The sequence below is a fragment of the Mastigoproctus giganteus genome, chromosome 12 (genome assembly GCF_048544385.1).
Source record: "Mastigoproctus giganteus isolate SK-2022 chromosome 12, ASM4854438v1, whole genome shotgun sequence".
In the NCBI taxonomy this organism is placed as follows: Eukaryota; Metazoa; Arthropoda; class Arachnida; order Uropygi; family Thelyphonidae; genus Mastigoproctus; species Mastigoproctus giganteus.
Window position 1 is genome coordinate 162,274,466 of NC_143586.1, and position 20,565 is coordinate 162,295,030.

Genomic DNA, 20,565 nt, shown 5'->3' on the forward strand with positions numbered 1-20,565 from the left:
CACCGATCCCACACTCTGAAACTCAGAGAATTTGATAAGCTTCTCCATCCTTAAGAAAATTCCTCGTATATATGTAGATGAAAAATACCTATTCAGTTTGTCAGCAATCTGAGCTGGATCATCAACAGTTAAATCATTCATACCTAGCAGAGCAATGTGGTACACCCTCTTCTTTGCAGTGTTTACAAAAGTGAAGAAATCTTTGCTGGTTTCTTTTGCATTCTTTTCCAACAACTTATCGTAGAACAGTGAGAAACATTTTCTCCACAGTTGTAGAAAGCCACAAGAATAATATAAAACTAGATGGATGAAATTTTTTACTCAGAAATTATTGTTGTAATTATCTCCATAAGTTTTGGTTGTCCTCTTCATAGCACATGTGGGTTTAGATTAAATTAAATGCTTCTAAAATCCTTGAACCAAATTTTAAGCCCCAAAAATTGTAAACATTTTAAATTATTCCCTCCTTCACCTGTACTACATCCACTTTACAATCTCTTTCGATATTTAGTTTCTGTGTAGAATACTGCGCTTTTACAGAAACCCTTCAGCCAGTATTCGAAAGTGTATCACTCTGTCTAGGACGTATTTTTTATTCGAATAGTGGCTGAAGGGTTACTTGCAACATTAATTTTACAACCAGTGGAAACCCCAATAATTAATGTCTCTTAAAGGGGCTATTCGACGAGGGAATCTAAAAATCGGAATTTTTAGATCTTTAGATTCATTTGTTGCTGAGGCCAATTTCAGATGATTCCAGATTCTTGATGGAATCATCTGAAATGGAATCACAAACCAAATTAATAAGCACCCTCCACCAACTAGCAAAATATCTCATCCAGTGTGGTCTCGACATAAATCTCGGCTTGTGTAAATCTTGAAGATTTACCAACAGTGATGGCAAATCCTCAAGATTTACCATCACCAACAGTCTTTGTATTGTAATTTATATTATATATTTTGAAAATGTATTTATACCATGGAATAATTCATTTAAAGTGTTTTCAAAGAACATGCCAGACAACTCTTCTGGTCCACGAGGTGGTGATGGTGTTTGCTGTGTGGTGCGTTTGGTGTGGGTGTGAATGAAATCTGCAAAGAAGGAAGTCAAGCAAAATCTGACAACTTTATTTCAACTCAGTGATTGGCTGGAACGGGGGGGGGTGATATTCTTTTCCCTTGATTCCAACCTACACCTTATCACACGCTTCTTTCCTTGGTAGTGCTCCCTGGTGATGGTGAACAGCTACAACAAGGCACCGATTGCTACAAGTTGAAGAAAAAAAATCCCTTATTAACTGAAGGAACTGTCATGCGGACATATAAGGCGTTCGTCCGCCGACAAGGTGTATTTACATATATACCTGTGTGGTTTCAGAACCATCCTAAGGCAACTGGTCAATATGCATATAATCCCTTCCCAGCCACAAGTAAAATCATCAGTGTGTCTCAGAGTCTGCACTTCTATTTGATCCGCCGTTGCAGTTGTCGTGAGCTTTACCCTGAGCGGTGGTCACTTGTCCTTCCCCGATCAACCCTCTTTGCCCGCCATTTTTTTTTTTTTTTTGCTAAAAAAAACTGCACAAATCTGTAAGGGTCTCTCTTATTTGAGTCATTATTTTGAACACCAGACGGCTATCCTCCGAGGGCGATGAGCGGGATCAAACAAAGGATACGGAGCGAACAGAGGTCAAACAGTCTTGCTAGGTTAGTAAAAGGGTTCAACCAAATATTGCAGACGACAGTCAAGTGTTGACGAAGCTGTGCTTTAAATTGGACTGTTGATGGTGAAGATCCGTTTCAAATTAACCAGGGTGGGAAGAGAGAAAGAGAGAGAGAGAGAGAGAAAAACGTAATCACTGAGTCACAGTGGCACACACCGAAAGGTCAAAGTGACGTCTCTCCAACGTGAAGAACGTGGGTGATGATGGTTACTCTTCGACGACAGAAGCGCACTCGATCTCTCACGAAAACACAATATTCCACCTTAACCATGAATGTGCACGGGTAGTTGTCACGTCACCGGGTAGATGGCGCCATTAGTTGACTGCTGACGACGTAACTGAGCAAAAAGACGTGCAGGACGATTAGCAGGATCGGAGAAACAGGGGTGGCTCCATCTGTTTGCCGACAGAGACCTGAAAAAAGAAAAAAACAATAATTCTGAGGTGACCTCTTTAAAATTTGCATTAAACACAAATGTCCGAAGTTTAGCAAAGACAACTGGAGTAGGGGTTGGATGGATTAATCCCCACACGACCCTAATAAAGGATCTTAAGCTGTACACAAAAGATAAACGGGGTCAGTGATGAAACTTCGTGACACCTGTTCATTCCGCGTGCGTTCTATTTAATATTTCTTCTACACGACATCACCAGTCCATCATTAAGAACGTTTATTTTAAGTGGATTATTAAGTTGGCTTATTTTTTTAATATTTGCGCCACGAAACCCCAATTTACTCTGTTTTAAATTGCGCGTATTCAGTGGTCGATCTGCTTATTTTGTGGTGTGGTAAATGCCAAGCTTCCATGAGGAAAAGCCAAATGAAAACCAGGATCGGCTGTTTTCTTTTAACAAAGGCCATAAAATAAATAAAAGCAAAAGAAAAATGATTTTCTTATCCTTGCAGAAAGTTTACAGCGTCAAAAATTATAATACAGACGTAAATTAGAATAAAAGGTGGTATAAAAATAAATGCTCAATATTATCTGACTCTTGGTTATTGTTTGATAAAATCTGAGTGTATAAGACCCAGTCAGATGGGTAAAACATTTTGGGCATCCGTAAAATTATCGCAATAAATTAAAATATATTTTATAGTTAAATGGTGTCACGAGACTCGCACATTGGAGAGTCTTCAGCCCTCGGCAGGAAAGAATGTGTAAGATGACTGCATCTCAAGGGGAGCCGAGAAAGAACAACTTCCTCGCTACGATGCCTGCGCAGATTAGACTGACGTGTTTCAATTACAAGCTTTATATGATATAATTTATTTGTTGTCTGTCCATTCCGCGAATCTTGCTATATCCAGTTGCGTATTATTTGGTTTGCAAAGAGAAATATTTGGTATTTAATGGCGCATTGGCAACCAAGGTCAAAGAAAATACATCAAAAACTGGACATTCCATAAAAATATGAATAAAAGTTTCATTGCACTCACACATAGGTGGGTCATCCGCTTTCGGCACAAACAAGTGTCTCGGCTGACTGTAACTGAGCAGAGAAGAGCAACCTCCTCTCATTATACCTTGCGTACAATGGACTGATATTGCTTGATTACAGGCTCAATCTGGTGTAGTTTGGGGCCTGTCCATGCCATGCTTTTGCCTCTAGACTATATAAAGGACCAACAGGCAATGGTGATCCAGGGAAATGGCAGATTTTGCGGCGGTACCATCTAATTAATTTCCTCTGATCTCAAAGTGACTCGGGATTCACCAGAAGCGATTGTCGTAATCTGATTCCATAAGAGAAAAAAGCATCTACCGAACCAGGGACATTATTTATTATTATATTAAGGTCACCTAAAAATTTTCATTAAAACTTTGAGAGCTGGCCATTCGGCATTTCAGCACTAGATAACACGTTGCGCTCTTCAGTACTTCGAGTTTCTATCCCTACCACTTGGAGGTAGGCCTTGACTATCTGCTTAGAAAAACGTTTTTTAAACACCTTATCTACAAACTTTGAAAAAGCCCTGTATTTGGCCTGACTAAATAACATTTCCAAATAATCCAACTCCAAAGTCTACCACTCAAGCTCCTTTCGCAAGTCCTCATAATAGGGACAATGAAGCATGGCATGGAGACCAGTCTCCATCGCCCAACAAAAGCACAAACCTAATGGAACCAAGTTGAGTAGACTCAACCTGGACTTTAGGCCATGCCCCGTCAGCAGAAAACAAGCATGCAAACCAAACTGCAGCCATGGACTTAACTTAAAATTCGCAGTGGAGAAAAAGGGCACGCGCAAGGCATAGGTATCCCGTGCTTTTTCTGAAATATCCCATCTTTCTTGCCATAATTTCACAAATTGATCACATATTCTCCTCCTCCGCTTAACTACGAATTGCTGCCAGCAGTATGCCGCTCCACCTCAACATATTTTATTAATAAGTCAGCCGGAAACTACCCAGACAATACCTGAACCCCGTCCGTAGACACTCCACAACAAGCACGGATTATGCCAAAAGGACGAACCTTGGTGAGTATAGCAAATGCTTCTTGATTATAGAATGTCTGGCAGGAGTATACCAATTTCCGGCAGCGTAGATAGTAATGCGCACGAAAAGGCTTCATACCACATATTCAACGCTCGGACTTTAACTCCCAATTTTACTCCAACAACCTTGCAAAGCTTGGAATACAAGGGTTTTACTTTCTCTTTCACATATTTAACGTGCTCGTTGAAAAACAATCGCTCTTCTTAGCACAAACCCAAGACTATGCATCTCACATACCTCAAGGGACATCCCCACATCTAACAATGAGTGACTTCTTCAAACTCAACTTACCTTTGAGAACATCGGGACTGTTTTCTGCCGAGAGATTTTTAATTTATAAATCTCACTCCACGTCAACAAATCTGCAATGAACTACTGGCTTTATTCTTGGTATCTTTTATAGAATTTCCACTTACAATAAGGATAAGATCATGCGCATAGGGAAAGGCGTGAGTGTTCCTCATATTATACTCAATTTATTTCAAATCTTATTCCATACAAAGGCAATTCAATCCCATTAGAGACATTTTTGATTTTCAAGTATTACGATATTCTGGAACTCAAAATATAAATCAACATTATCCCGAGGAAAGAATGCTGTTAAAAGCTAACAAGGGGACTTGGTTCATGTGACACCATCTCCTTGACTCTCGCCCAAGACACTGTAACATCTTTAAACTCTATTTTATCAATTATAATTTTGTATACTGAACCACAAGGGTCTGCATTACCTATGTTTTCTACAAAAGCTTGCCAAACAAATCATGGAATTTTGTTGGAAGAATATAACAACCGAAAATCAACATAACTAAGTTTAAAGTCCTGAATTACACTTAAAACACCACCTTCTTGACATTTGAAAGTTATTTCTTGCGTTTCTAACTTTGCTCTTTAAGTTAGCTAGTGTACAGTTCCACCAAGACACTCTTCCTACACATTTCCCTTTTTTTCCTCATCGAATACTTGGAAGTCACTTGAAGAAGATTAGCGAGTTCTTCGGCTTTTTCGTGGTACAAAAAGAGTCCCAAACAGTTGAGCTGCACAAACTTTCTCTAATACTGGCATCGAAACAATCCTACTTCATTGTCTTGATTGCATACCTACTGATCTCTAACCAAATTCAGGAAGCATCAGTTACACAATAATCCATAGTAAGACATCTGTGATTATTAGCCAACGCTTCATGTTCAGTCCAATTCCTTACGTCATTTAGAACCGCACTACAGCAAGCAGGGACGTCAATATTTGACTCTTCAATAACAGGAAAAAGTCGGGAGTTACTCCGAATCGTATGCAACTCTCCACCTCGAGGATGCAAAAAAATCTTCAAGATCATCAGAGATCCCACCAGCATTCAAATCTATTGCAACAATCACTGGTTTTGAAAGTAGGAGCTCCTCAACTCTCTCAAGGTACAGTTCAATTATATCACTGAATTTGCAGTAAAGGTACACCAGGAATATAGACCAAGCGAAAATAATTACTTCACGCCCATGAAGATGGGTTATAGCTATTTTTGCTGCGAAAGGTTCCTCGCCAGACTGAATGATACTATATGCATTTGGATATCCCCTCATCCTTTTGACAACAATTTCTCACGTGTCCTCCAGTTAGTTTTATTTTTATCTTTAACTTATTAAGAGAGAGGACCATGACATTCTTAAATACCTGTTCTTTAGTCACAATTAAAGGGGCACCATACATATTCCTTTAAAATACGTAACCAAAGTTGCTCAAGAAAACAAGTCCTTGTTCACATCTTTGTCCATATCAAACACAAGAATTTTAGGCTTCAACTTCTTTATGCGAGCCATGTTTAAGCCTAGCTCCTGGAAAGACATTCTTCTTGATATTTTCTATGTCCTTTTCGTATCGGCTTCAACAATATCCTTTTTTTTATTACTGATCAGCTCTTAGACCTTTTATGGTTACATCCTGCAATACTGGTCTTACAGATTTTGACAGTTGCTTTTTCCATTTCTTCGCTCGATTTATATCTATCACTTTTAGTAGTTACGACTGCAATTTTAGTCCCTTTCTTAATTTCCTGACTAGGGCTGATTCATCTTCTTTGTTTTTTCCGATTATGTAACAGGATTCAAGAGACTCAGTTGATCATAATCCATGAATTCCACGGAAAATTAATTAAGTTCAAGGCTTTTTGCTTTAGCTTTTGCAGAGGCTCTAGGTTTTGTGGTCTTCTTTTTAGAAGTAGCATCCTTAGATCATTTAGTCTGCGTGGTGTCCTGAGCAATAGTATCTCCGACCATGGTATGGACCAAGGCCATATCTGCTGCTGCAGTCGACAAGACGCCACGGTCGATCTCTTCAATCTCCTCCTCCGACAGCTCCCTCATATAAATAAAGAAAAACTATTTATAATTAAAAGGGTTGTTAATAGTCAAGAACTCGAACTATTTGCAAATATACAATATTTAGTAAGATAGTGGAGTCAGTCAGCCCGCCACACAAGTAGTATATGTACTTGAATATATTCAATAAAAGACAGGGAACTTAGTTAGCGCTTTTCGGGACACACAATGTCCTCTCGGTTCTGGCGTTTCAAAGTTGTGGCTTGTTTTTGTCAGACGGGGGGGACCCCACTGTCTGCCATCCCAAAAACCAGGAGAAGGTACGAACAACCCTTCTTTGCCAGCTGTGTTTTTTGACAAATCAAAAGAAACCAGTCAATTAGAATCCAAAATTTTGAGAACTCCCCGAAATCACTGGCCCGAGTTTTCCTCACAAAAGCGCAATTTCTCCCAGAAGAGCTCCACGGGCTTAGCATATATCTGTTTCTTCTGCAATCTTGTTGGATATTGATTTTTGTGGGAGGACAACAGCTGACCTCTAGTCAACTGTGTAGATTGCCAGAAAGTCAAAATACTGCGATCGATGTGGCGCAAAGAGTTGCTGGTAGACAGCTGGTGGTGTGGCAGCCTTTTCCCAGATATTGAGGAAGAAGTCACAAGTAGAAAGATGGGCATTCCATCTCATTTACTTCAGTGTAGAGGCTTTCAACAGGAGACGTAAAGAATGCTCCAGTGGCAATGTGGATGACCTGATGGTGGACTGGATCTAACAATTGAAGTGCACTATCTCTAGCAGAGGTGTAAGTAAACCTGGAGACCTTAATAGAATTATATCCCACACTACCTTTTGAGCTAGCAGGCTGGGTAAAGGAGGAGGTAAAGCGGATCCAAGATCCCCATTGGCTCTGATGACGGATATAGCAAGCTTTGGAACGTTCACGTTCAGAGGTTATTAATATTCTGTGGAGGGATATCGGCGGAACATTCCCCACGCTTTTGGGATTGGGGGTTACTTGCTGCTGTGCATTCTGAATTCACCAAACTTTTGGAAATGGTTTTGGGAATAGCAACTGCTGCTGCATGGACAATATTTTCTCTAATGTACATAACTGCATAATTGATGGGCTCCTGGCATCTCTTGTGATGTCAAACTGTGCCAGATATTCGATGGCGTTCCAGCCAGCCTTATCAAACTTATGCTGCGATATCTTTGATGGTTAACGTGGTCTTTTTTCACAGCATATTCAATAATTTTTAGGTACACCATATTCCTTTAAATTACGTAACCAAAGTTGCTCAAGCAGCAAGTCCTTGTTCAGATTTTTTTGTCCACATCAAACACAAGAATTTTAGACTTCAACTTCTTTATGAGAGCCATATCATAGGGAAATGATCACTTCCACAGAGATTTTTGTTATCCTCCCTTGCGAACAAAAGGAGGAGAGAGAAGGGGAACAGACAGAGAGATCAATGGCAGTATACGTACGGGTAGGAGAATGGAGAAAGGTGTTCGTTCCCACATTTAGGAGGAAGAGCTCGTTACTTTCGAGGTTGCCCTCTATTTTACTGCCCCTCATATTAGTTTCTGTGCTACGTCGATTAAAATCTACTACTAAAAGAAGAGTAGGTAACTGCGCAATGAGATTATCAGGATCTCTCTGGGAGGTGTTGATCCCAGGTGGAAAATACACTGAACATATTGTCAGAACAAATCCTAGAAAGAAGGGAACAGTACTCGAATGGGATGACAAATTCGCTTAGAGCATCATACCCACAATTCTAATAAGTGTTAACTCTGTTCCAGGATCAAAGGGAAGGTGACATTGGAATGCAGTTAACCCTAGTAATAAGAACAACCTGCTGATTTATCTCAGCAGGGCCGGTGCAGTCTGCCCTCTTGTCGAAAAAGGAGCCAAATTGATGTATTAGGGCTGGGCTCACGCTCATCAGGATCTCCCTTTCCGGGTTTCCAAGGATCGCAGCGCACGGCTGCACACTTCGGATTCCAATGATGTAACCCTGGAACCAGGACATGAGTGTTGGATCCCAGTAATCTGGAGGCCCAGCAGAACTATGGGCACCCGTACGTGAGAGGCCCCTTCACCACGTGCAAGTACACCCACATCGAAGGGGGTGCGTTAATGAAGTTAGTTCTCGTATATACAAGAAGGTGTCTTTTCTTTTCTTTTCTTGATAGACATCTTATTTCTTTATTTGTAGTGATCAAAAATAAAATTTAAAAAATTAAAAACTTCGCAAATTGAAAGACTTAAATGTTCTCATTATTGACGATTAGAGAGAGGATGCTTTCAAATCGGTTTGGAAATTACTATTGTAACTCGCTCAGCACTCAAACAGAAAAATTAAGTTTGAACTTCAAACTGATTTTTCAAACTTCGAAGCTTAATGGAGGTGATATACTTTAATCATCTTGAGAAAGTTATAAATGCTTGAGACATTTGTTTCTTTATTTAAAAGTGAAGTAAGTGTAGGAGGATCTTCTGTTGTGGATGGAGTTCAAAGATTCTGGCGTTCTCTTGTATATTTTGTGCATTCAACCAGAATGTGTTTCACTGAGAGCATTGTATTACAGTGATGACATTGAGAGGGTATCTTTCCTCTTAAAATATAACCATGGGTGATATTTGTGTGACCTATTCGCAGACGAGCCAATATTACCTCCTGATGTCAAATTGAACTGAAGCTGGAAGGCCATCAAGGTTTGGCTTGATACTTCGAAGCTTATTGTTAGGTTGATTTTCCCATGATAACTGCCATTGGCACATGCATTTTTCCTGGATTATTGTTCGATAGTCTTGATGAGGCACTTTCCACTTGTTGTCGTGTGGTAGGTGAGCCAATTTGGCAGCATTGTTCGCCAGTTCATTTACAGGAATTGCTATATGTTCTGGAACCCAGCAGAAGTGTGTTTTTCCCAAGTTCTGATAAGATATGTAAAGAGCTGATTGTTCCTTTCACGACTGGGTGGGTGATGTTCGTGATGTTTTTTAGTGCGCTTAAAGAATCTGTGAAAATTATGCTGTTGTTAATATCAGAGGATTCAATGTAATTCAGCGCAACCTGAATTACTATTAGTTCGGCGGAGAATATACTGAACTCACGTGACAACTGATAAGCTAATGTGACGTTTGGAAAAACTGCGGCGATTCCAACGCGGGCATCATTCTTTGATCCATCAGTACGTACTATGACAAAGTGGGGAAACTGGTCCACTACAGCATGGTATAGTTGCAAGAAGTTTCCTCTATGCAATGTAGGTTTATTCCATTCATGCAGATGTAAGTCACATGAAGGTGGAGTGATATTCCAAGGAGCAAGAGAGGATGGGAGGCTCTGTGCCACATTGTCTTAAAGCACGGCAATGGATTTGACATGTTCTGCCTTACTTAGCAGTTCAGACATCTGAAGTGTTGGAATTACAAACGGATATGGATTATCTTCTCTGTGTTCAATGCCAAGTTCAGCTTGGCATTGAACACAGAGAAGAGGATTGACGTACGAAGGGAACACTGCTGCTGCATCTACATGTGAGTGCGACTTCGAGCCATCCGTATAGATTATGAGTTTCCCAGTGTGTTCCGAAGTATGGTTGGCATGTAGCTGTTAAAGGATGGAATGATGATATTTGACTATTGAGCAAAGTATAGATCAATGTCTATAGCATTTTATCCCAAAGGAAGTAAAGGCATATTTGTACATTCCTTAATTTTGTTGGGATCAATTTTCCGCTTCTGTATTATTTTTTGAAGATGTATACCAGCAGGGCTCGGGTCATTAGGCTTGAATTCGTAGAGGATGGTTGAGGTATACCCAACAACGATGGGATGGTGAGCTTCTTATTTTAGCAGCATATTGGCAGAGTAGGCCTTATCTTCTAAGATTAAGTGGGGAGTCATGTGCTTCCAAGGACAAGCTCTGAACTGGCGAGGTTCTGAAGGCATCTAGTGCAGATCGAAGGGCACTGTGCATTAGGTAGCATAGAAAACATTTTGGGTATTAATAATAATTCAAGTTACTAATCTCGTCGCATACTTCTTAGCTTTAAAAATGAACCTTGGAAATCTATTCAATGAAACCCAACAATATATCTGATTAATTTAGGATCCTAATACAGTGAGAGTGTGTATCGTACAACTTGTACGCAGGGTGTCAAGTTTATACAAAGGCTTCCTCCTCGTAATAAGCACTATCAGAAATAAAAAGGCGTGTGTGCGTGTCACTACTTCTACTTTCGTCTGATGCATCCATAACTTTGTGGTTCCTGACGAAGCAAACACGAGTTCCTGAAAAATTCTGGTTTCTTCACACTTGACCGATGTGTTTACGACATGAAGGGAGGTTAAGCGGTAAGAAGATAAAAGTAGACACTAAAATCCCACTTTAAGACACAAGAAGCAGTCAAGGAAGAGAAAATACAGAGAAACACTTGGCAACTTCATAATTAAAGGATGGCATATCTTTTGCCACCAGACAATCGGCTCCACTTCGAATCGATCGCCTTGACACCCCCACACTTTCTATCATCCATAACGCCACCGTTGCGAAACAAGGAGAAAACGACTCACTGGTTTACACCGAGTAAACTTATCGACACGAAACTTTCGGGCGAAATACTGCGTTCTCGCCTCAGTTCACAGAGACAAGTCGACCACTCACAATGCGGGTCAGGAAGAAATAAAGAGATCAAAATTCTTAATGAAAGTTGTAGTTCAGTATCACAATGCATTCATTCACTCCTTCTGCCATTCTCTCGTAATTAACTTTCATTTCGCTTCGTGTTGGCAAGTTTGTTTTTCTACCAGTACCATGGAACAATCATTGTACGACTGTAATTCCTGGATGGATTATGAAAAGGATTCTTAAACGCAGCGCTCATCTTAAAGGTGTCGCTGTCCCGCTGATTCAAGTGTTGTCTTAAGATGTGTACACAACGGGATGGAAGCAGAACTTCATACCCGTGTGCCACGGCCACTATCCTCCTTTAATTTTGTATTAAAACACAACTTCGCGCGCTTCAGAGAAGTTTAATTATTCGTAAAGCACTCTTCAAATGCAACTCTTACCTCTGTTAGTGGCGTTGAGAGCTATCCACCCGTCCTTACCGAGTTGAACGTTTCGGAGACAGCCGTCCACGCTGCCGGAAAAATGAAGGACTTTGTCATTCTCCGTGTACGCCTGAAACACAGAATACGATAATATACTCTCAGTACAAACTCGTAAACCTACAAAATTAAGCAGACCATAAAAATTTATTCGGTGGTAAAACAAAAATATTTTTATCAGTCAAGAAAACACAGACTCCCCTGCCATTTAAAGACAACATCCCTATGTGGTAATGTTTTCCAACATGTTGACGTCTTTGGAGCAAACATTTTAAAAGAAGGTAATGAAGAAGACAATCTAGAGACAAGCAAGTAAGTTTACTATCAATGTAAATTTTTCGTCAGGATTCATTCTATCCAACTGTTACTTTCTACGATAGATTTTCAACCGATCTGAAGAGTGGCGATGGTGATTTGCTGCTTCAGGACACATGGGCAACACAAGCCAATGCGAATTGTCGATCAGTATTGCAGGCAATCAATGAGTATATGCTGGACAGTAAGCTGGGTGTTGCAGTTTGTGCCTTGTGGTGGATTGGTGCCCGGAAGCAGATAAAGATGTGTGACCTATCCGTAGTCCAACTTCTTCATACCTTGTTTTCAAAGACATTGTTCAAGATATCGCTTATCTATAATGAACCGACACGAAAGAAACGTATACAGCCAAGGCACAGACAAAGCATACTCATGCCGAAATATTAAAAAGGGATATGGAAAATGGCGGCGACAAGGAGGAAGCGGATAACACAGACAAAATTGAAAGAATTTACTCTAGCAGAAAAAAAAAAACCGGAATCCGAATCCTCAGCTACTAATCGTGGCTTCAAAAAACAAAAAGCTTAAAGTTATTCCAAAGCTCAAGGCTATATTTGTTTCAAGGTTGGCCCCGGACACAACTGAAAGAGAATTACAAGAATACGTTAACAGCTTTTGTAAGTCAAATGTTCAGGTAACCAAACTGAAAGCAAGGTTTCCACAGGAGTACTCATCCTTTAAAGTTTCATATAGTGAGGACAACGAAGCAAGAATTCTGGACACTAATAACGGGACCGAAGGAACACTGATATTGCCTTTCCTTAAGAATGTAAGTACAAGGACAAAATCAACAAACCCATCCTCACCTAAGAATATTGAAAACGGAAATAAATATCAACTACAGACAATCAAGAAAATACAGGAAAATAGGATTCCAGTTCGGCAAAATAAGAATAATTTACAAGATGATTTGCTATGTTACTATCAAAACGTGCAATGTCTAAACAATAGCAACTATAAAGACACCTATTCCCTTATATTACAAGAAGACTACGACATCTACTTTTTAGTGGAAACATGGATCACTCAGAATGTTAAGGACAGCGAATAGGTATCGGGCTTTGTTGTTATTCGTAGGGATAGACTGGATAAGAGAGGCGGCGGGCTCATGATCGTCTGCCAAAAAGAGATTCCTATCTCAAAAATCAAAGTCTTGGCTAACATTGAAGGAATTTTTCTCCAACTGGGCAGTGGCTCTTATATCTGCTATGTTATGCTTGTCTACCTTCCACCACCTATAGATAACACTCTTATGACGGAATTTGAGATCACTATCGACCAAATTCTTGATCAACATCTGGGAATAGACCATTTAATTGTTTTAGGGGACTTTAATATGCCACATGCCTATAATGGATGTAATGTCAATCCAACTAATGTCTGGACACTTAAGGGGAGATTTCAAAAAATTTTCATCTCTCTAAATTTGAATCAGATCTGTGAATTTCCAACTAGAAATGAAAACTACTTGGATTTAGTCTTCACCAACTTTCCTTTGGTGGTTTTTAAGCCAACTAATCTTTTCAAATCAGATCACATTCCTGTGGCTTTTTCCATCAAGAAGAGATCAGTTAAAAATACGGATTTAGAACAAAAACAGAAGCTCAATTTCAATAAAGTGAAATGGCCTGATATGAATTATGCATTTAAAAACTGTAATTGGGAATTACTATTAAAAATCAATGATCCTCAAGAAGCACTGGACTGCTTTTACCAAATCATTAATGAAGTAACTAACAACCTTGTTCCATGCTATAGTGTTCCTGATACAAATTACCCACACTGGTTCTCTAAGGAACTAAAATCCCTACTGGCAAAAAAACGAAAAATGCATAGTAGGTTTAAGACAAATAAAGAAATATGCCTTTACAATAAATATTCCTCCTTAAGAATACAGGTGAAAACGACATTAGAACAGGACTACAACAAATACCTGTGCTTTGTTGAAAGAAGTGTCTTCGAGGCAAAAGATATGAAGCCTATATTCAGCTATTTCAAAGCAAAAAATCAAAATGCGGCTATAAACACGCTAGATATTCCCAGTGAATTGTCATCTTTGTCTGAGGCGGACTACCTTGCTAGCAGCTTTGAAGAAATTTACAAAACAGATACAGCAGATGACGGGATGGAAGGTAACGAAAATTTTCCTCTCAACTACATTGATACCCTAACAGTATTTGAAATAAACCAAGCAGAATTATTGAGCGCAATCCATAGTATGAAAAAGGACCTCACACGAGGCCCGGACGGTATCCCTACTGTCTTATGGAAAAAATGTGGAACTACACTTATAAAGCCATTACTTCACTTAATAAAATTGGTATTTGAGAGTGGAATCTATCCAGCTCAACTGAAAAAGGCCTTTGTTACCCCTCTTTAAAAAAAAGGAGACCCATCCTCACCCAACAATTACAGACCAGTTTGTCAATTAAATACACTCTCAAAGATAATTGAATCCATTGTAATGAAGCAGCTATTTAACTTTATGAAACTTAATTTGTCAGATTACTTTCACGGATTTATCAAGGGTCGTTCCACCTGCAGATATGATCTCGTTTGTTTCGAACATATCCCAGGCGCTTGACAAAGGAAAACAAGTCGACTCCATCTTCCTTGACTTAAGCAAAGCCTTCGACAAGGTAGTCCATCAGAGACTAATCAACAAACTGCATCACTATGGTATCAGAGGACAAGCACTAAACTGGATTGAAAACTACTTGAAAGGTAGAGAAATGTCCGTGACATTTAAAGGTAAAACCTCATATCCTTTCAGTCTTGAAATTGGTGTCCCACAGGGCCCGCTATTATTTCTTATCTACATCAATGACCTGCCAAGCACCCTTGGAGACTACCAAATCAAAATCAACATATTTGCAGACAACATAAAAATCTATAAAGCAATTGGCAGTACCAATGACTGCATCATCCTAAACGAAGCTCTTCAACGAGTTATTCAGTAGCTGAAGGAGAACAAAATGGCAGTCAATGAAAACAAGTGTGAGCTGATGAGCTTTGCTAATGCACACAAGAAAAACAAACTTAATTTTTCTTATTGTATCAACAACAAGGCAATCAAAAAAGTCAGTACAGTACAGCCAAAAATGTAGGTATCTTTATTAAAGAATCGTTTTCCTTTGATGCCCGTGTCTCTAACATTGTGAAGGCAGCTAGCAAAAAACTAGGTTTCCTGAAAAGAATTAACCGAGACTTCAATCAGTTGGCACTTTTCATCTTTCTTTACAAAATCTATGTTAGGCCAGCCCTAGAATTTGCCTCACAGGTCTGGTCCCCACATGTTGTTTACCAAAAATTAGAAATTGAAAATATTCAAAAAAGAGCAATCCAATGCGTTTGCTTTAAAAGTGGCCTTGAATACAATGAGAAATCCTACCAAGAGTGGTGTGTATTCTTTGGACTCGAAACGCTGGAAAAATGAAGAGATAAAGCCGACTTACTCCTTCTTAACCAGCTGCTAAATGGTACCCTGAATTGCCCTCATCTCGTCTCACAAATAAATTTCGACGCTCCGACAAGAGCGTTAAGAAACCATCCTATGCGAGAACAAATTATGGATACTACAACTTCTACAACAGGACTGCAAGATCAATGAACAAAGCAAATATTGAGATATTTGACACCCCCGGACACTTCAAGAGGCAACTGAAATTGCTAACCTCATCCGGTATCTGACTTAAAATGGACTCTTCTTTTAAGTTCTAAGACTCTGATTGTGTAATGTGTGTGAAGAAATACCAGTGCTCTGCCTTACTCCTACCTGTTCACTTAAATAGGACGGATGAGTCCTACTTTTATTTATTTAGTTTTATTTTATATGTACATTTATTTTTTTCTTTACTTTGGGAAATGTATACTCCAAGCTTCTTCTTTGAAGCTATGTAATAATTCTTTGTAGCTGCACCCTCAGGCACGTTGTTTGCTGTTTTGTAGCTGTTAATAATAATAACTTGTGGTCTCAGACCGGTGTATTAAAGGTACACCGGTCTGAGACCACTTGTTCACTATACACCGGTCTGAGACCACAAATGTTTGAGTTAGATAAGAATTTAATTTTACAACTTTAGCCATGGGAGGCTGGATATTCCAGTAACGGCTTATTCCCGCCCCACCAACCCCATCAATTGCCTCCAGCTATGGCCATCAAAGGTCAAACAACCACAGCAACGGAACCCACAGCTATTGCCAGCAGTGACCAAGACACCGGAAGCCACACCCTGTGACAACAGGTGAATACCTCAAGGTCCAAAAGATCAGTAACTGTTAATTCTTATGCTAATGCCGTATCTAATGGATTAGGCTTGACGCTAGCGAAAACCCCTCTCTCTCGCGACCAGAAATAGTACACACGCGGTCGAACAACGCTCCAACAAATGAAACAACCGCTACTACTTCCCGGGGAAATGGAATAGTGATCTTTGCCACCAAGGAAAATACCCCTTTAGAGCAGTACCTTACAGCGATCGCTGAGAAAGTACCACCGAAAAATACTACTCGGCCACCCCTCGTGGGCGCAAACTATACTGCAAAACGGAATAGACATCGGTCTTCATCACCTGGAAGCGGCACCAATTGCCTTGGCACCAACGAAAGTTACAATATCAAACGTCCCACCTGAAATTCCTCATCAATTCCTCAGAGGAATTTTATCGAAATACGGATCCGTAACCGGAAAGCACTTATGCACTTCGCCAATAACGCAGCAAACAACATCTCTAAACTCATCAACGCCGATTTAAACGGAATCATTTACACCTGCTATACCTTCATTTCCTCACAATGTTTCTTCTCCCACGAAGAGGGCCACATCAGGAAAAATTGCCCGCATATCTCCAGCCCTTCTGAAAGTAATAACGAAATTCAGGCGTCACTAACCAGGGCCAGACCAGATGCACAGAGCGAGCTGACTGTTGGAGAAAATGGGGACACTGAAGAAACTATCAAACAGTGTGAGATTCTTCGCACACCAAACTTGTCAGAAAAAGAAAATTCAACAACCACAGAAGACCAGGACTCATTCTATTCAGAAGGCCCACCAACAGAAACAAGAGGTCTTTCTCTGAATCAACCCCCAAGGCAGACCATGTCCAAAGTCACAAAACAGAAGGCGACAACGCACACGGCAGCAGGAAAACAGCAAACCGCTAACAAAAACAACAGAACGCCACAGAATTCAAACGGTCAGATCCTAAATAAGCCATCATGCCATCAAGTGTATGGAAATAAATAAGCAGGTAGAAACCACCCACGATTCAAATGAAGAAGAACTTGAATTTCTGGAAGAAGAGAACAACCATGATTCCCATTATTCAGAGGATGTGGAAAGCAACTTTCCCTTCACTAAAGGCCCTTTAACTGTGGAAAAACTACGCTCCTTTCATACCAGATGAGCTCGTACCAGAGCTCATCTGGTAAGTTCACCACTAACATGCCAGAGCTCATCTCACAACTTAAAGATCTGCGTTCTAAACTAAAAGGAAAAAAGGACAGGGCAGACGTGAACGGATCTAAGCGTCTGTACTACTTGATTAATGGGCTGGAACAACAATACCATCAATCACGATGCTAACCGCTCTCAAAATTTGCAAAACCTTTACCATTATTCCTGTAGATAATGAGGATTTTTAGCATGTTGTCACTTAATGCAATGTCACTCAAGTGCTATTCAAATAACCAGCTTCATACATAGTGTTAGTGTGCATAGTGTTAGGGTCAGGCGCCACCTGTGATTTCTCACATCTGCGCCATATGTACGCTGTGAAGAAATACAGAACTACTGTAAATGCCAGAAAAGTGTTGTCTGTTGTATATGACATATTGCGTTAGGTTCTGTTGGGTGTCCTGGCATTTGGCCGCAGGGCCCCTGGTGGGACCTCACGTTGCCCGCACACACCGCTAGGAGGTAGCCAGGCTGCCCATTATTCTCTGGCTAGTCTCCGCCAGGGTCGCCTGAGCGTCCTGGACGAAGACCAAGTTAAAAAAAAAAAAAGAAAAAAAGAAAAAAGAAAAGAGAAGAAGAGAAGAGAAGAGAAGGTCTGGGGAACAAGAGGAAGAGGGATCTGAATGTGAGGAACAAGTTAAAGTGGACAGATAGAGAAGGCAGTCCACCCGAGTAAGGAGAAATAGGGGATGGGTAGAGGGATCAAAAGTCACAGGGGCAGGCGCCACTGTGCGAGTGCCAAAGGCCAAGCACTCTCTGGGAGTCAGCTTTTCAAGGAGTGCCAACCATGATGATGCCAGCATAGTATTTTAATCTTCAGTCTTACTCTTTTATCAGTTTGGGAAAATGCTATCCGACCCCAGTTTGTGTTTGCTTCCTACACAGCCATATCTCTGCAATAGATCAGGAACACATAATTCTTGCTGGCAATTTCAACTGCACTCTTGACCCAAAAATAGACAGAGCGCGATGCACTGAGCATCGCACAATGTTAATCAACAACCTGCAGGCTTTGGTAAACAACAATGTCTGGTCGATGCATTTAGACCCCAGCACCCAGAAGAAAAGTCCTACACCTGGTGTAGAAAATACATCAGAAATCATCAGATCAGAAAATACAGCATCAGGAAGACTCCCTTACCAAACCCGATTGGACAGATACATCTCCCTGGTCAGAAGCATCACACATATCCCATCTTATATCTCAGATCACTCCTTTGTCAAATTGCAACTTTCCTTCTCACCCAATTACTTCAAAAGTGGAGGTGCTTATTGGGTGTTCAACAATAGCCTTCTTCAAGACAGAGAATATATCTTTAAAATACAAGACCTGATATCCAACCTTGCCCAATTCAAAGCCAGATTGGAACCTATGAACTCATGGTGGCCTAGATTTAAAAGTCAACTGAGATCATTTTCACAAATCTACAGCCATAAAAAGAGCCAACAAAGCGCATTGACCTCTACCAATTTGAGCAAAGACTGAACCAACTACCACCTGATAGTCTGGCCCATCAGTCAACACTACAGGCCATTCAATCTCACTTGGAACACGCAGCCAAAGGCGCCCTACATGGATCAAGACACGACCACATACAACTCTTTCGGACGCTCCAACCAAATACTTCTTCTCATTAGAACGCAGGCGACACAAAGCAAACACCATCACTGCCATTCAGCTCCATGACGGAAACATTACTGAAAACCCGGAGCAAATTTTCTCTGAAGTAACCAGATTTTTTCAAGAAATATACAGTTCTCAAGAAACCTCTACAAAGGCAACCGAAGAACTCCTTTCGGGACTCAAAAAAATCCACCCAACAGTCCAACACAGCTTAAAGAAACCAATCACTCTAAAAGAACTTACAGCAGCGTGCAAAGCACTTCCCAAAAACAAATCTCCAGGTCTGGACGGACTAACTTCAGAATTCTTCCAAACCTTCTGGAATCAACTCGGAGTGCTTCTCTTACAAATGCTTGAAGAAGCACAATCCCACGGTCTACCAGATTCCGTCACTACTTCTGTCGCACGACTAATACCCAAGAAAGGAGATCGCACAAACCTCCAAAACTGGCGCCCAATATCCTTAATGAACACAGATTGCAAAATATTTTCAAAGGCCATCGCCAACAGACTAAAATCCACCCTTCCTGATATGATCGGTCACCAACAGACATGCTCAGTACCAGGAAGATCGATATACAACAATCTTCATTTGATCCGTGACCTTCTCTCCATTGCAAACAGCCAACAGGAATTTCTAGCACTAATTAGCCTTGACCAGGAAGGGGCATTCGACAGAGTTGAACACTGCTACCTGCTTGAAACGCTGAAAGCATTTGGATACGGACCCTACATCATCCGAAATATCCATCTGTTATACAAGGATGCCAAATTCTGCTTGAAAGTCAATAACCATCTTACCCGCAACCTTCCTTACTCCAGAGGGTTAAAACAGGGCTGCCCCTTTTCTGGGCAACTTTACACAATTGCCATTGAACCTTTCCTCAATAAAATTGCCATCAATCTACAATACCGACGAACACTGCTACCAGAGCCTCACCTTAAAATAACGTACTCAGCATACGCTGATGACGTCACAATTGTAATTCGCCACGATATTGAGTTCGAAAACATCCAAAAGGCTCACAATCTCTATGCCCAAGCATCAGGTGCCAAATTGAACCACTGTAAGGCCGGCGGTCTCTGGGCTGGCAACTGGAAAAGCAGAACTGACTCTCCCACCCAATGCACATGGTCTAGCGAGGGACAGAAATATCTAGGTGTAAATCTAGGAAATACTCTCCTTTTCTCCCAGAAGAACTGGCCCGAATTGCTGAGCAGTTTCAACAGGGTACTCGGGAAATGGAGAAGAGTGTGCGCTACTTCTTCCTTGAGAGGGAGAGTTCTTGTGGTCAACCAGCTGGCGGCAAGCGTTCTGTAGCACACAATCAAAGTTCTCACTTCCCCTAGCGACTTCCTCCACCAAATCCAAGCATCTACCCAAAGCTTCCTTTGGAACAAAACTAATTGGATGTCATTCTTTAAACTCTGCCAGCCGCTCACTCACGGGGATCAGGGGCTGGTCTCCCTTGAAGACAAAATTACAGCCTTCAGGATCACCTTTCTTCTAAA

General features: G+C 40.7%; 1 protein-coding gene across 1 annotated transcript in view; it reads right to left on the reverse strand.

Annotated features, from left to right (window-relative positions):
* Positions 1 to 1,107: 1,107 nt before the first annotated feature.
* The window catches only part of LOC150077554 (uncharacterized), a 212,667-nt gene continuing 193,209 nt past the window's right edge, over positions 1,108 to 20,565 (reverse strand). Inside the window, exons 13-14 of the mRNA XM_090386424.1 lie at positions 11,621 to 11,732; positions 1,108 to 2,138 (exon numbers count right to left, since the gene is read on the reverse strand). Of these exons, the coding sequence (XP_090242550.1) occupies positions 2,020 to 2,138; positions 11,621 to 11,732 (231 nt within the window). The 3' untranslated portion in view covers positions 1,108 to 2,019. The remainder of the gene's footprint in view (positions 2,139 to 11,620; positions 11,733 to 20,565) is intronic.